This window comes from Microcebus murinus, chromosome 2, assembly GCF_040939455.1.
Source record: "Microcebus murinus isolate Inina chromosome 2, M.murinus_Inina_mat1.0, whole genome shotgun sequence".
Taxonomy (NCBI): Eukaryota; Metazoa; Chordata; class Mammalia; order Primates; family Cheirogaleidae; genus Microcebus; species Microcebus murinus.
In genome coordinates this window covers 80,646,464-80,662,388 of record NC_134105.1, presented here as the reverse complement: position 1 = coordinate 80,662,388, position 15,925 = coordinate 80,646,464, and the positions used below count along the sequence as shown (strand labels likewise).

Below are 15,925 nucleotides of genomic sequence, written 5' to 3'. Positions count from 1 at the left end.
ACTAAATAAAACAGTATCCTCAAGTTGCACATATAAAGAATTTAGACTGAAATAATTCTTTCATATTCTATCTTTGGGATTTAAGACTTACAAAGGAATTCCTTCATATATTAAAATCATAGAAGAAACTATCATTGAAAGCAATGTATAAATATGGAGACAAATACCCTCTCAGGCATAATTTTATTCCTTTTGGAGTATGTTTATGAGATTAAAATTGTAATTATGCAAGTATATTATATGGGGTTTTGATGAGATTGTAAAACCGAATGAAGTAATGAAGAAACACTAAGAACTACAGTTAGGAAAAAAAATACTATTCTAGAGTACTTTCTACTTTAGAAAAAGCCAATTAATTTCTCATTCTACTGAATAAATTTAGTGTTTATTATGCATTTATTATGTTCTAATACCAAGCACTTTATCTACATTATCTCATTTAATGTTCCTAGTAACCCTAAGATGTAGGTACCATGATTATTCCTATCTATAGAGGGGTAATAGAGATTTACAGAGGTCAAATAACTTGTTCCAAGTCTCCCTGTCAGAATATAGCATTATTAGTATATCAAATTTATTCTTAATTTTGACATAATCCTTTAAATATGAGATATAAATTTATAAAAACCAAAAATTTAGAAATCTGTAATGTTTCTTTTTTAAGTTGGATTGTGGGAACATATTTGTTTCATAATATGCTATTTGTAAATCAGGGCTATGTTACATACACTTTTCTGTAGTTTCTAAATATTTCACAGTAAAAATTGAAAAAAAAAATTCTACTGGATAGAATATCCAGGATATTTTGGATAATAACTAATAACAATATCAGCAGGGTATCATATTTTAAAAAATTGTCATAGAGAAATGAAAAATATAGAAAATATTTGTTTCTAAGTATTCAAGCTACCTCAGACTAAAATGCCAAATTTCTTTTCTTTTCTTTTTTTTTTTTTGAGACAGAGTCTCACTCTGTTGCCCAGGCTAGAGTGCCTAGGTGTCAGCTTAGCTCACAGCAACCTCAATCTCCTGGGCTCAAGCAATCCTACTGCCTCAGCCTCCTGAGTAGCTGAGACTATAGACATGTGCCACCATGCCTGGCTAATTTTTAATATATATACTTAGTTGTCCAGCTAATTTCTTTCTATTTTTTTTTTAGTAGAGACCGGGTCTTGCTATTGCTCAGGCTGTTCTTGAACTCCTGAGCTCAAACAATCCACCCGCCTCCACCTCCCAGAGTGCTAGGATTACAGGCATGAGCCACCATGCCTGGCCTAAAATGCCAAATTTCTGATGCTGGATACCTGGGTACTTGTAATGGGCTGAGTTGTGTCTTCCCCTTAGAATTCATATGTTGAATTCCTAACCCCCAGTACCTCAGAATGTGAACCTATTTGGAAATAGGGTAATTGCAGACATAATTAGTTAAGGTAAGGTCATACTGGAGTAGGGTGGGCCCTAATCCCATATAACCACTGTCTTTATAAACAGGAGAAATCTGGACACAGACATGCATGTGGAGAGAGTGACACATGAAGATGGGAGTTTTGCTGCCACAAGCCACAGAACTACCAGCAGCAAGGAAGAAGGCTGGGAGATATCCTTCCCTAGCACCTTCAGAGGGAGCATGGCCCTGCTTCTGCCTTGATTTCAGATTTCTGGCTTCCAGAACTGTGAGACAATATTTTAACAATTTCTGTTGTTTGTAACTCAGTTCGTGGTGCTTTGTTATGGCAGCCCTAGCAAACTAATATACAACCAAAATTAAGGAACAAAACAAGGTTACAAAACCACTCATATGCTGCTCATAATTAAATCTGGACACAACAGGGAACATACCCATACTGATATAAGGATTTCCCCATTCCTAAAGTGATTAGGTGGGACAGATCAAGCAAGGTCACCACAGCTGGGGGAGAGAGGAGGAAAAGGTAACAGGTGGTATGGAGTGGGATATCAGAGCCCAGGAGGCATGAGGAAGGTGTTCACACCAAGCACTAAGGGTGGAGGTGGTCCAGAACAGGTAATCAGAGCCCAGGTGGCACAAGGGCATCCACCCACAGAGGTGCCTAGTGTGGGGCATTAGGCCCAAACAGGCTGAGCAGAGTCCATGTAGTGGTGACAGCCCAGTGTGGGAAGTAGGTTACTAACTGTTGGAAAAGAGAATTACAGGCCGGGCGCTGTGGCTCACGCCTGTAATCCTAGCTCTTGGGAGGCCGAGGCGGGCGGATTGCTCAAGGTCAGGAGTTCAAAACCAGCCTGAGCAAGAGCGAGACCCCGTCTCTACTATAAATAGAAAGAAATTAATTGGCCAACTGATACATATATAAAAAATTAGCCGGGCATGGTGGCGCATGCCTGTAGTCCCAGCTACTCGGGAGGCTGAGGCAGAAGGATCACTCAAGCCCAGGAGTTTGAGGTTGCTGTGAGCTAGGCTGACGCCACGGCACTCACTCTAGCCTGGACAACAAAGTGAGACTCTGTCTCAAAAAAAAAAAAAAAAGAAAAGAGAATTACAATATGGGAAGGGAGAAAAATAGAATTAAATACTGAGCAACAGATTGGAACTGGCATGAATTCAGGTTTTCAATATATAGAGAGAGACAGAACTACATAGAGATGAAGATATGTGTGCATGCATGTATCTATGTGCATGTATCATGTATGTTCCTTAGCTCTACCTACTGTGGGGCATAGACTATGCCAAGTGCCCACATCTGGCTTCTAAATAATATTTGTCACTATAAAGAACCAGGGCTCCTTCTTGCCTCTGAATTTTTTTTAAAAAAGAAATAAAAACAAAAAGGAACCAGGGTTCCTTAGAGAATTGCCCAATTCCAGGGCTGTGGTCATGAAAGTAAAAGATAAACCTAGAACATCTTGCTGGGCTAGAAGCAAGGACTTCTATATGTGACAAATAGGAAGTAGTGTGGACAGAATTTCTTTCCTGTCTGCTACAAGCAAAGAACTAGGCAGGTTGAGTATGGTGGCTCATGCCTATAATCCTAGCACTTTGGGAGGCTGAGGTGGAGGGAATCGCCTGAGGCCATCAGTTTGAGACCAGCCTAGGCAACATAGCGAGACCCTGTCTCTACAAAATAAAAAAATTAGCTGGGTGTGGTGGCACACTCCCATAGGTATTTGGGAGGCTGAGGTGGGAGAACTGCTTGAGCCCAGGAGTTCAAGGCTACAGTGAGCTATGATTACACTGGTGTACTCTAGCCTGGATGACAGAGCAAGAACCTGTCTCTAAAAAAAAGGTAAAACAAAACAAAAAACGGGACAAAATATATGAAGCAATAATTTTTAAGACATTAAATAGGCAATGAAGAACAGTGATCCCTGGAAATGAGAATCAAATGTAGCAAGCCATATGACTGCTACACTTTACTGCCTTGAGAGAGTTTCCAGGATTTGGTACAGGGAGGGCAACAAAGATGGAGCTTCCTTGAGTTGAATCTGAGAATCTAGGAAGACTAAGGCAGGTACAATTTGCAGGACAGAGTTCCGGAGAGGAGGGAGCTATGCCAAGAAAGAACTCTGAAGATATGCAAAGGGTCCCACTCAAGTATTTGTAGTGTACCGATTAGCAAATTCTTAAGAGAGAACTACTCAAGAATGAAGAGAGAACCATCCAAAAGGATAAGATGAAGCAGTACGTGACACTTCCTTATTCCCACCAGCCAGATTTGAAAACTTCTTAATTTTAGGGACATTGGGTAGAGAACTTAGATGGTTCCTGACTCATTAGTGGAGAATAATTAGTCCTAGACTTTATGCTGTTCTGGTCAGGCTCAACTAAGCTTAAAATCAAGACCTGAAAGGATCAAACTATTTCCAAGTAGTTTAACTGCATTCTAAAACAAAGCTCAAGATTATTTACAGAAATACAAAAAAAAAAAAAAAAATCCAGCATCCAACAGGGTAAAATTTATATCTGGTATCTAATAAAAAAAATACTAGGCAAAGAAGCAGGAGAATGGGACCCATAATAAAGAGAATAAGCCCAAGCAAAACCAATGCAGAAATGAATTAGTGGACAAGTACACCAAAATAGCTACTGTAACTATGTTCCAAATGTTCTAAACATTAAGCAGAAATATGTTAGAGATGAAAAAGACCCAGATAAAACTTCAAGAAATGAAAACTACAATGTGTGAAATGAAAAAAACACTGGATGGAATTGATGGCAGATTATGCATAAGAATGACAGCAGATTTCTTGTCAAAAGAATGTAAGAACTTCAAAGCACAGAAAGAAATTTGTCAACTCTGAATTCCACACATGGTGAAATTATCTTAAAAATGAAGACAAAATAAAAACTTGTCATACTTATATGAATTGAAAAAATTCATCGTGAGGAGGCTCACTCTACAAAACATGATAGAGGAAGTCCTTCAGGCAGAAGGAAAATGATACCAGATGGAAATATGGATAATCCTAAAGATATGAAAAGCACTGGAAATGGCAACTAAGTGAGTAACTACATAAGACTTTTTTCTGTATTATTTAAATATCCTTAAAAGATAACTGTGCGCTTAAACAAAAATAGTAAGCTTGTAGTGTGGGGGTTATAACATGTAAAAGCAAGATGGATGACAATAATAGCACAAAGGCCTTGCGGAACAATATTTTAGGTTTCTTATACTATACTTGAATTGGTATATTACTTGAATGTAAAATATAAAGATGTATACTATAAACCTAATGCAACCTTAAAAAAAAACAAGAATTATAGCTAATTAGCCAAGAAAGGAGATAAAATGGAGTCAAAAATATTCAAAAGAAGTACAAAAAGAGGAAAAAGCTGATAAGGAATAGATAGGATAAACAGAAAACAAACAGATTTAATTGTAAATGGTCTAAATGCTCCAAGGGCAGAGACCATCAGGCTGCATAAGACAGCAAGACCCAATTATATGCTTCTGTGTATAAAAAATCCACTTTAAAGACAAAGACACAAATAAGTTAAAAATAAAAAGATGGAAAAGTAGATACTATGGTAACAACTAATCAAAAGAAATCTGGAATGACTCTATTAATACCAAACATGGTAGATTTTAAAGCAGAGAAATATTACCAATAATAAGGCCATTTTATATCAATAAAGAGGTCACTTTATCATGAGAACATAACCTTAAACATTTATATACTTAATAATATGGTTTCAAAATACATGAGGCAAAAGTTAATATAACTGCATAGAGAAATAGACAATTATAGTAGGAGATTTCAATACTCCTTCACCTACAGTTTAGAGAACAAGTAGACAGAAAATTCCTAAGAAATTTGAACAACATTATAAACCAACTTGACCCAATTGACATTTATGGAATATTCCACCCAATGATGGCAGAATACACATTCTTTTCAACTGCAAATAGGTTAACTAGATAGAAGTATTCTGAGCCATAAAACAACTATCAATAAGTTTAGAAGGATTAGAGTCATACCAAGTATATTCCCTGACCATAATGGAGTTAATTTTGAAAACATTAAGAGAACATCTCTGGAAAATTCATAAATATTTGAAAACTAAATAACACTGTTCTAAATTACCTAAGGGTTAAAGAAAAAATAAATAAAGTGAATAATAAAAAATAAAAAGTGAAAATAAAAAGAAAATAAAAAGAAAATATAAAAAGTGAATACAGTATTTTCAACTGAATGAAAATAAACACAACATATCAGAAGCTATGGGATGCTACTAATTTAGTACTTAGTGGGGGATTTATAGCATAAAGCACCTATATTAGAAGAGAAGAAAGGTATTAAATCAATGACCTCAATTTCTAACTTAAGAAACTAGAAAATGAAGAACAAATTAAACCTAAAATAAGGAGAAGAAAGGGAATTATAAAGGGTGGAATAGAAATCAATAGAAAACAGAAAAAACAACAGAGAAAAATCAATGAAACCAAAAGCTGGTTCTTTGAGAAGATATACAAAATTGATAAAGTTCTAACCAAGCAGATCAGAGAAAAAGGAGAGAAAATACAAATTACCAATATTAAGAATGAGAATGGTGACGTCCCTACAGATTCTACAGATAATGAAAAGATGAATAATTCACTTTAGATAAAACCAGTTGTTACAAGTATTTTTTATCTATCTTCTCATGTAAGTTCAACAGCAACTAATGAGACAATATTATTCTCATTTTATAGATGATGAAATTTATTTCAGAGAGGTTAGATAACTTGCTTAAAGTCATAAGTAAAGTAATCAGCAAGGACAGAGGTTGAAATCTAATCTGAACCCAAAGCTCATACCTGAAGCTACTATGCTATCAAACGCAGCATACAAAGAGACAGTAATAAATAAAAATGGAAAGGTAGTTTGAGAAAAGATTGTGGGAACTAAGGTATGTGGATTTCTTTCTGTAGGCAATGGGGAATTACTAACAATTTCTAAACATAAGATTAAAATTGTGAGAGTTATATTTCAACAAAATTAATCTGGGGTAATATGACAAGGTAGATAGAGAGGACACTGAAGTGTGAGGCTACTGCCTACTCCAGAGAAAGGTTCTGAGTTACAAATTGGGAAGTGGGAACAGAAAAAAAAAAGGTGAGCTCTTCGAAGGTAGTAGTGAGACAATCAAGTCTTGATAACTTATCTGGATGTTCTGAGGAGGTAATGAAGAAAAATTATAAAGTTGGAGCTTGAAGAACATGAATAATGGCAATACTATAACAGAAATGGAAACTATAGTGAGAAAAAACATGGGAAAATGAGTGATGGCAGAAGGACATCTAAGGTGTAAGAAGTTCATCAGGAGGCCGGGCGCTGTGGCTCACGCCTGTAATCCTAGCTCTTGGGAGGCCGAGGCGGGCGGATTGCTCAAGGTCAGGAGTTCAAAACCAGCCTGAGCAAGAGCGAGACCCCGTCTCTACTATAAACAGAAAGAAATTAATTGGCCAACTGATATATATATATAAAAAATTAGCCGGGCATAGTGGCGCATGCCTGTAGTCCCAGCTACTCGGGAGGCTGAGGCAGAAGGATCACTCGAGCCCAGGAGTTTGAGGTTGCTGTGAGCTAGGCTGACGCCACGGCACTCACTCTAGCCTGGACAACAAAGTGAGACTCTGTCTCAAAAAAAAAAAAAAAAAAAAAAAAAAAGAAGTTCATCAGGTAGTTGAAAAGTAGAACTGAAGCTTGTGAAAGAATCTGAAATTATCTGAATAAGTGAAGATATGAAATGAGATGAAATATACAAGAGGGAATATAAAATATAAAAGAAAGGAATATGAAGGACAGATTTTTGGAGAATGAATATATTTAGGTGTTAGGAAGATAAGCCAGTAAAAAGAACACAGCCTAGGGAGCCAGACTGCCTGGAGTTTAGTAAGAGCTCTCCCAAATTACCTGCCATTTGACTTTGTACAACTTACTCAACCTTCTAGATAATTAATGATAGCTCGTATCTGAGTTAGTATCTTGGCCATGTTACATATATTAATTTATTAATCCCACAAACAATCCTAGCTTATCCATTATCAGATGAGGAAACTAAGGCTTAGAGAAGTAACTTCTCCATGTTCACATAAGATAAAAAAAGTAATAGTAGCTATTTTATATACTTATTTAGATTAAATGAGGGATTTTATATACATACATTTAGAACAATGCCTAGAACATAGTAAGGGCTCCATAAATATTATTTATTATTATGACAGTTGTTACTGTTATTAGGTAAACAAGTGAAACCTAATGCTATAGATAATATAAAGTTTTTCTGGAAAAGAGGAGAAACCAACAATGTTAAATACAATAGCCAGGTCAACGAAGAGAACTGGAAGGAAGTTATGGGATCTTAGAAACAGAAGAGATCTTGTTGAGGGGCTTCTCCAGAGTATTGAGGGCAGAAGCAAGACTGAAAGTGGTAATGACTAAGTGGGTGGTCAGAAAGTAAAAGGAGGCCAGGCGTGGTGGCTCATGCCTGTAATCCTAGCACTTTGGGAGGCTGAGGCGGGTGGATCCCTCAAGGTCAGAAGTTCGAGACCAGCCTGAGCAAGAGGGAGACCCCGTCTCTACTAAAAAAAACAGAAATAAATTAATTGGTCAACTAAAATATATATATAGAAAAATTAGCTGGGCATGGTGGCAGGTGCCTGTAGTCCTAGCTACTCGGGAGGCTGAGGCAGAAGGATTGCTTGAGCCCAGGAGTTTGAGGTTACTGTGAGCCAGGCTGATGGCCTGGCACTCACTCTAGCCTGGGCAACAAAGTGAGACTCTGTCTCAAAAAAAAAAACAAAAAAAAACAAAAAAGAAAACAAGAAAGTAAAAGGAATTAGGAGGTTACTGCTATGGGAAGTTTGTGCTGGAAAGACAATGACAGGACAAGGTTTGATATAGTAACAGTACAAAGGCCCATTTTAAGATGGGCCAATAAATATCTTTGTAGCTTAAGAAGGAAAGATTGAAAGAGGATAATTACTAAAGCAAGGTTGGTCATGGAACAGGTGTGAAGGGATGAGATCATGAGTAAAAGTGGAATGATCCCTGGAGTGCCAGATATTCATTCTTTTCATGGTCAAAGGGAAGAAAGAGAAAATAAATGCAAATAATGAGAAATACTATAGGACAATGAAGAACAGGATATAAGAATGTTCATATCACATTGACTCAGATTCAATCTCTAGATGAGGTAGTAGAATCATGGTACGGTTGGGTTTTCTATGACTATATTTAAGCTAATGGAGTCAAACTTTGATACAACATTTACGATGGTAGAAGTCCCTTGTGTGCTTGCAAGACAGTGGATAAAATTATTCTGCTTATACATAATTACTCTGAACAATAAGACATAGATATATTTAGGTATAATCTAGGATTTGAGAAATTAAGATAGCCTTTGACTGAATTTGTGCTATCTTATAAATATAACTCTGACACTTGAGCTGCTAATAATTAGGACAAAGGAGGTGAGAAATGGTTCTTGAAATAACAGTCAAAACACAAACTTTGATATTGTAAAGTATTTCTGAAGATTATTTGCTGATTATCTTTGAATCAATTAACTCAAAAGGCCCAGCCTGAGTAGTTTGTTTTAATATCACCTTTACTAGTTTTATTTTTATTTTTTTTTTAAACTTGAGTGGGGGGGTAGGGTGTCTTCCGGTGAGGACTGGAAAACCTACTAGACAAATTCTAAAAGAGCTGTAACACTACTAGTTTGATTTTTAAAAAATTTTTTTAATTAGAATTTTTTTCACTTATTTATTTTTTTAAAAGTACTTTAAATGTTTGTATCTACCCTGTGCTAACCGTATCTAAAAATATCAGCTAAGTTTTAAAAATCAAAGACTATTCCATATGTGTAAGTCATACAATATCAAGTCTTCAACTTCAAATAAATAAATAATAAGGGAAGGTGAAAATTACATGATAAAACTCATTCTATTAAAGAGTATAGTTTTCAAATTTCATTGGATACCTAGGAGATACAGAAATGAATTCTCAGGAAATTTTATTTATCTAATATCTAATAAATTGGCTAAATACTAGTTATGGAAATTACATGCTCCTGATGACTTACCTCTCAAGATGAACATAATGTCGGGAAAGAACGTTTTTAACCAAAAATATAGTGTTTGCATTAGTTTCCGGACCCAGTAATCTGGAAAAATATAATTTTGCACGAAGAAAATATCCAACAGGCCACAGCCACTCCTAAAAAGATGATTTCAAAGAAAAGAAAAAAAGAACTATGAATATCTAAAATTATGTGAAAAATAATTTAAAATGAAACCTCAGAGGTAAGAAATTAAATTCTTACAGGTCCTTGGTGATAATTGAAGCCTTTAGCAAGATTGTAGTTGTCATTGTCTAAGGCATTGTCATAAATTCCACAGTAAACCATATCACTGCAAAATGATTGAAATTTAAGTTAAATAAAAGATCAGACATTATAGAAAGCATTAGAACAATTTCTATAGCAAAGGTAAGAGAAATAATAAAATTATTTCGTCATACCATCTATAGAATAAGCTGAGCATTAGTAAATGATCTATTTAAATTTCAATTAGTATATACTGAGTTTAGAGGACTTTAACAATGTGTTAGAGAATGATTAACAGATACTGGCTAATGAAAAAAAACATAAGCTATTCAGGCATCTTGCCTTCAAGGAGTTAGCCTGACACTAAATATTGGTTGGTTTAAAGTCAATTATTTCACTAGATCTTTAATAAATTTTGTATAATAATTAAAATACAATGATTTGAGCTAATAAACATGCTTCTCCATGAAGTTATTTAAAAATTAAAATTGGTGTATTATCAGATTACAAACAGCAATTTTGTAATACACATTGCTATAATACACAGAATTTATAATATACATATAAGCTAAACAATATTACAAACTTAGTTTTGACCAGTGGTTCCTAACTCCTCCGAAAATGCGGAGAACATATCAGAATGTAGACAAGAATACACATACAAAATTTTGCATCTCAAGACTGAAATGTGTACACAGTAAAGTAGGAAAAGTCTACAAAAATTGCAGGGAATGGGGTCCTATCATCTATTGATATAGAACAAATTGATGATGAGTATCAAACTTTCAGAAAAAAGTTGGAAAAAAACAGGTCATTAGAAACTCAAGAAAAAACGAAGTTAGAAAAGACAAGCAATATGGCATACACAATCATAAGATAAAAACAAAATTATTTTTTAAGTAAAAAGAATGGAATAATTACATAGAAAGGATGGAGAGGAATAGTGGTGAGGTGAGAACAGAATTAAATCCTCATCTGTCATCACAAAAAGTAAACAAATCATGCCTAATATTCAGGCATGATAGAAAATCGTAAAATAGCTGCATACACGCATTGTTTAGAAATATGGAAGGAACTACTAGGAGAAACACCTTACAAAATTGCCTCTGAGGAGTAGAATCGAGGGTGGGGAAATGTGGCAAGAAATTGAAATTTTTTATGTAATTTCTTCTAGGTATGTGCATGTAAGGTCAAAATTGATACAAAAGTGCACAGAAAAGCCTGGGCTTTTCTGTGCACTTTTCATCACAACCATCTTGTGATGCTTATCTACAGATAAAGAGATTTTAAGAAATCTTACTTTTTCCTTTATATGCATCTGTACTTTCCAATGTATACAATAATCATGTATTACAATCAGAAAAAATAGGCATTAGAAAATATTCATTACATACTAATTTTATAAATTTAAAACTTTTTCATTGATTATTAAATATAAAGCTAAAAAGCATTTTGAATACTGATGCTTAATGAAGATATAGAAGATGTTTTTAAAAACTCAGTTTGAATGTAATTTTAGAGATGTTATTGTTAAGCAAAAAAATTATGGTTGATGTCAATGTATTTGGATTAAATATAATGTTAACATTCTTAATTCTTATATTCCAACTTACTCTGGATCTAAAGTTTTCATGCCAAGGGGACCAAGCAGTTTTTTCTCTGCAATCTCCAAAGCTTTCCATGCTTTTTCTACAGTAAAGAGCTCAGGGGCCTAATGAATGTTAAAACCAAACATACAAATGTTTAAGGTCACAGAAGAATTAGTTCCCATCCACACAAACTATTCATAAACTTGGAAAAAAATAAAAATTATTTAAAAATCCAGTGTGAGTCAGAATTTGAGTGCAGATGCCTAACCAGATCTAATCCTATGAGCTTTGTGGTTTTTGGCCTTAGAAGTTAGGAAAGCTCTTAGAGGTGATTATTTCCTTGTGCCACTTCAAAAAAGTTACCCAGCTCCAAAAGGAAGTTGCCACAGCTACTCTGAAGGCAGAATATACCTAAACTTGTCTAATTCATTCTTTAGAAGATTTACAATAGCTTTCTTTAAGCATATCTGGTGCCCATTTGTTGCTTCTAGGGTCATAATCAAATACAGAAGAACTTAGTCAACAAGTATTCATTTACTCCAATAACTTGAGTAAATTTACCTGTGATGTGGAGAAGGAGCCGACAGTATTGTTGACCAAGAATCTGCAATAATTTTAATGATTAAATGAAATCAAATGCATACTGAACTGAAGCTATCTTTGTGTACCTTTGCATTTTTCATTCTACTATAATTTATAGTTCTATGTTTAATACACTTCTTGACAAAGAGGAAACAGCTAGGCAGGCATGGAAGAATACAGGCCTTCTCTATTTTACTATCCTTATAGTTTAAAGTATAGATAAAAAATGAGAGAGTCTAGAATTCTTGGCTAGATAGAACTAATTACATTACTGTAGAACTAATTACAAAGGAAATAGAACGTGAATTTAAGCTACCCACTTTAATTCACTTGTTCAGAGCTTTCCATCTAGCATGCTGAGGCACTGCTTGTGGCACAGGTGGCTCGAAATACAGACACCTTCAGTTTTCAGGGTATCTGGGTGAGGCCTGGGCTAACTGGGGCAGCTGGATCTGGCACAAGCAGCCTAGTCCATTTAGCCCAGTGTGCTCTAAAAATATCATTCTCTAAGTGTGCTATGATGTGAAAAAACACTGGGAAACACTTCATTAGTTATCATCCATTATATTCTATTTTTTGCTGAATACTATAGGCTAAATGTGATATGCATAATACTTTATTAATTAGAAAAGACTATCCAGTAGGCAATACCCTACTTTTTAGTAATTAAGTGAATTAGAAAACAAGTGGGAATAAAGAACTAAGTAAAACTCTACCACATTTTTTTGAAATTAAAAATTAAGGAACAAATCACGTACCACAACCATTGCTATGGTAAAATTAGGCCTGAGTTGATAGTCACACCAAGGACTTGAAGCTCCATAACTATCTTTGTATATGCCACGTTTGTGAACCAGATTTGGATGCTTTTCATTTAAATCTGAAGGGTCTTCTGAAACATGAAACAGCTTTTCAAAGTTGTCTTGTATTCTTCTGTTCCACTCATCATATGAGACTCTCACAATCTTTCCTGAAAAATAAGTTTTAAAGATTCAAAGCAATTTACATACCTAGTTATCGCCAAAGAGTAATATTTAATTAACTTACTCTTACCTACTATAATAGAAGGCAATAAATTACCTAGTTTTGAAAATGTAGCACATCTGAATTGAGATGTGCTATAAATGTAAAATATACACTGGATTTCGAGGACTTAGCACCACCCAAAAAGAATGTAAAATAGATCATGAATCATTTTATATTGATTGTGTTGAAATAATATTTTACATGCATTGAGTTAAATATCTTATAATTTCACCTGTTTCTTTTTTGTTAGATGTGGGTATTAGAAAATTTAAAATTATGTGTGTGATTCACATTATACATATTGTGCAGCATTGTTCTAGAAAAAGAATTAAAGAAAAAAAGAGATGTAAAAATTTCAAAATTGCTCACAGAATTGCTTATAATCATACTGAGGAAAAAGAGAAGCACAATAAAGGCAATAACTATGCTGCTTTTCTTATGTCAGTTCAAAGTTGCTATAAAAATGTGGTTAGAAACCAGATTTGTGACAATTTTTCATATTAGTAAATTAATGGTTTTTCTTCTCTATTCATCTCAAGGACTTTCTAATATTAGTTGATTGAATCAAATGATGATTACATAGGCTGTGCATACAGACAGTACATTTGAAGTTTCTTTGTAAATAAAATGAACAGCATACCATGTCTTTTAACTGTGACTTCATGATAAGGGAAAATATTTTTTTTGGATAATTCCAGCAACCAACGAACAGCAGATTTACTCAGGCCCACAATTTCCACAGCAGACCCATCTCTAAAATTAAAAAATAAATTTTATTCTCTAAGTTGGAGTCATTTAAGCATTAAAGTAAATTCAGCAAACAATTTTGATGAATCATATAATTATTATATAATAAACCAACTATCTCTCCAAGTAATCCTCACTTTATAAGAATGTATATTGTATAAGAAATCTCTCCTCATACTATTTTGCCATTGTCTACCTTCCTAACATCTTTTAAAAATTCTATGATGTAGAATGGAGATTATGGAGTAAAAGGAGATGGCAGTTGGAAAAAGATAGGAGTAGAGTGCCAGAGAATACTGAGAGCACGAGAGAAAAGAGAGTAAACCTGGTATATAGTGCTGGAGAAAGCCAGGGGAGGTGGGGACATTAATTTGTTTATTTTTTAAATTTTTTTATTTTTTTGGCTAAGTGGTTTCTTGGCATAGAGACATCAATGTAAAAGCTCATTTTTAAGGAAAATAAAAGGGAAGTACAAGATCTAATAATGTACCAAAATTAAACAGGGTTTTAAAATAATTTGCAAAGCACGTAAAGATAGTAACTTAAATTATTTTTTGGAGAATTCCAACTGAAGATAAAATTTAGAATAAGAAAGTAGCGTCTCAGCTTAATATACAGTATCAGAAGCTGTTTTCTGATAGCTTCTGATAATATTTTCTGATAGCTTCTGATACTGTATTAAAGCATTTAAAGTCATAACAACAAAAATGTTTTAAATGACAAATGCTAGAAAAAATTAGGGGGAAAAGGGTTCAAGAAGTGAAAGGATTTCATAAAAGACAGAACAATGGGTTGTTTTCCATGCTTGCATAATGAAATGTTTGCATTGAAAGCAGTTCAAGTTAAGAAAATGTCTTGGCTGGGTACAGTGGCTCACACTTGTAATTCTGGCATTTTGGGAGGCTGAGGTGGGAGGACTGCTTGAGGCCAGGAATTCAAGACCAGCCTGGACAACATAGTGAGACTCTGCCTCTTATAAAAAAATAAAAAAATTATTTGGTATTGTGGTGTGTGTTTGTAGTCTTAACTACTTGGGAGGCTGAGATGGGAGGATCCTTTGAGCCCATGAGGTTAAGGCTATAGCAAACTATGATTGTGCTACTATACTCTAGCCTGGGCGACTGAGTTAGAAACTGTCTCTTAAAAAAAAAGAAAATGTCTTAACTACTGGGATAATGAATTATAAAACTTTCTTTTGAGGTGCTTATAGAGAATCAACCCATGAGAACTTCCAGGACAGAATAGATAGCTTTACTTGGTAACTTATACCAAGAGGACTGTGTCTGTATAACGAGGGAGAGGAAGGGATGATGGGAAGGGGAAGTAGGAGGGAGGGAGGGAGATTCTGATTTAATGTGGCAAGTTTATGGCTAATAGAATAAAAGATTATACAAGTATGTGCTTTTTAAAAAGGGACTAATTATATATGTGCTATAAAATAAACACTACCTTGGAGTGGCTGGGATTCCTCTGTTTCTAGCTCTATCACTTTCTCCCATTTTATCCATCCATGTGCCACAATTTAATCGATTTCCTCCATAAACAAATCCTGTTTCTTCATCCACCCCTGCAGTTATATTAAAACCTAAAAAAGCAAAATAACACATTTATGAAATAAAATGTTTTATAATTATATGCTATATGTAGCATATAAAATAAATATTTTTATTTAAAACATTTATAAAACTTTAAAGGAATACAATAAACTAGACCAACCACTCTGAAGCTCAATTTAGTGATACCTTAAAAGTTGAAGATATGTATATTTTACCACATAGTAATCTCATTTCTGTATATACTCTACAGAAACCTTTATTTTTGGGCAAATGGGGATGTATACAGGATATTTATTGCCACATTGCTTGCATTAACAAGAAAACTGCTCACTAGAAGAATGGATAAACACTGTGGCTTATTCATACAATGGTAAACTATACCATTTAAAATTAATGAACTAGATTATTACATGTTCCAAAATGAATAAATCTCCAAAGCAAAATGATTGAGTAAACAAGTTGCAAAAGGATATGTATAATAAGATACCTTTTTTGTAAAAGCTTAGTTATGGATAATACTAATATATACAACTATGTATGTTTATATGGCTAGGCCTAATATATTTGTGCAGAATTTTAAAACAAATTCATTATATATAGTATATATGTTATAGTATACTGAATATATACTACATAAT

General features: G+C 34.2%; 1 protein-coding gene and 1 non-coding gene across 3 annotated transcripts in view; both read right to left on the bottom strand.

Annotated features, from left to right (window-relative positions):
• The window catches only part of AGL (amylo-alpha-1,6-glucosidase and 4-alpha-glucanotransferase), a 75,354-nt gene that overhangs the window by 2,413 nt on the left and 57,016 nt on the right, over positions 1–15,925 (bottom strand). For both annotated transcript variants that reach the window (XM_012748627.3, XM_012748628.3), the window contains exons 28-33: positions 15,181–15,316; positions 13,625–13,737; positions 12,717–12,928; positions 11,401–11,498; positions 9,785–9,872; positions 9,545–9,678 (exon numbers count right to left, since the gene is read on the bottom strand). In XM_012748627.3, coding sequence (XP_012604081.2) covers positions 9,545–9,678; positions 9,785–9,872; positions 11,401–11,498; positions 12,717–12,928; positions 13,625–13,737; positions 15,181–15,316 — 781 coding nt within the window. The remainder of the gene's footprint in view (positions 1–9,544; positions 9,679–9,784; positions 9,873–11,400; positions 11,499–12,716; positions 12,929–13,624; positions 13,738–15,180; positions 15,317–15,925) is intronic.
• On the bottom strand, positions 9,113–9,176 carry LOC142869802 (U7 small nuclear RNA). The gene has a single exon (XR_012918357.1). It is a non-coding gene; the product is annotated as a U7 small nuclear RNA (small nuclear RNA).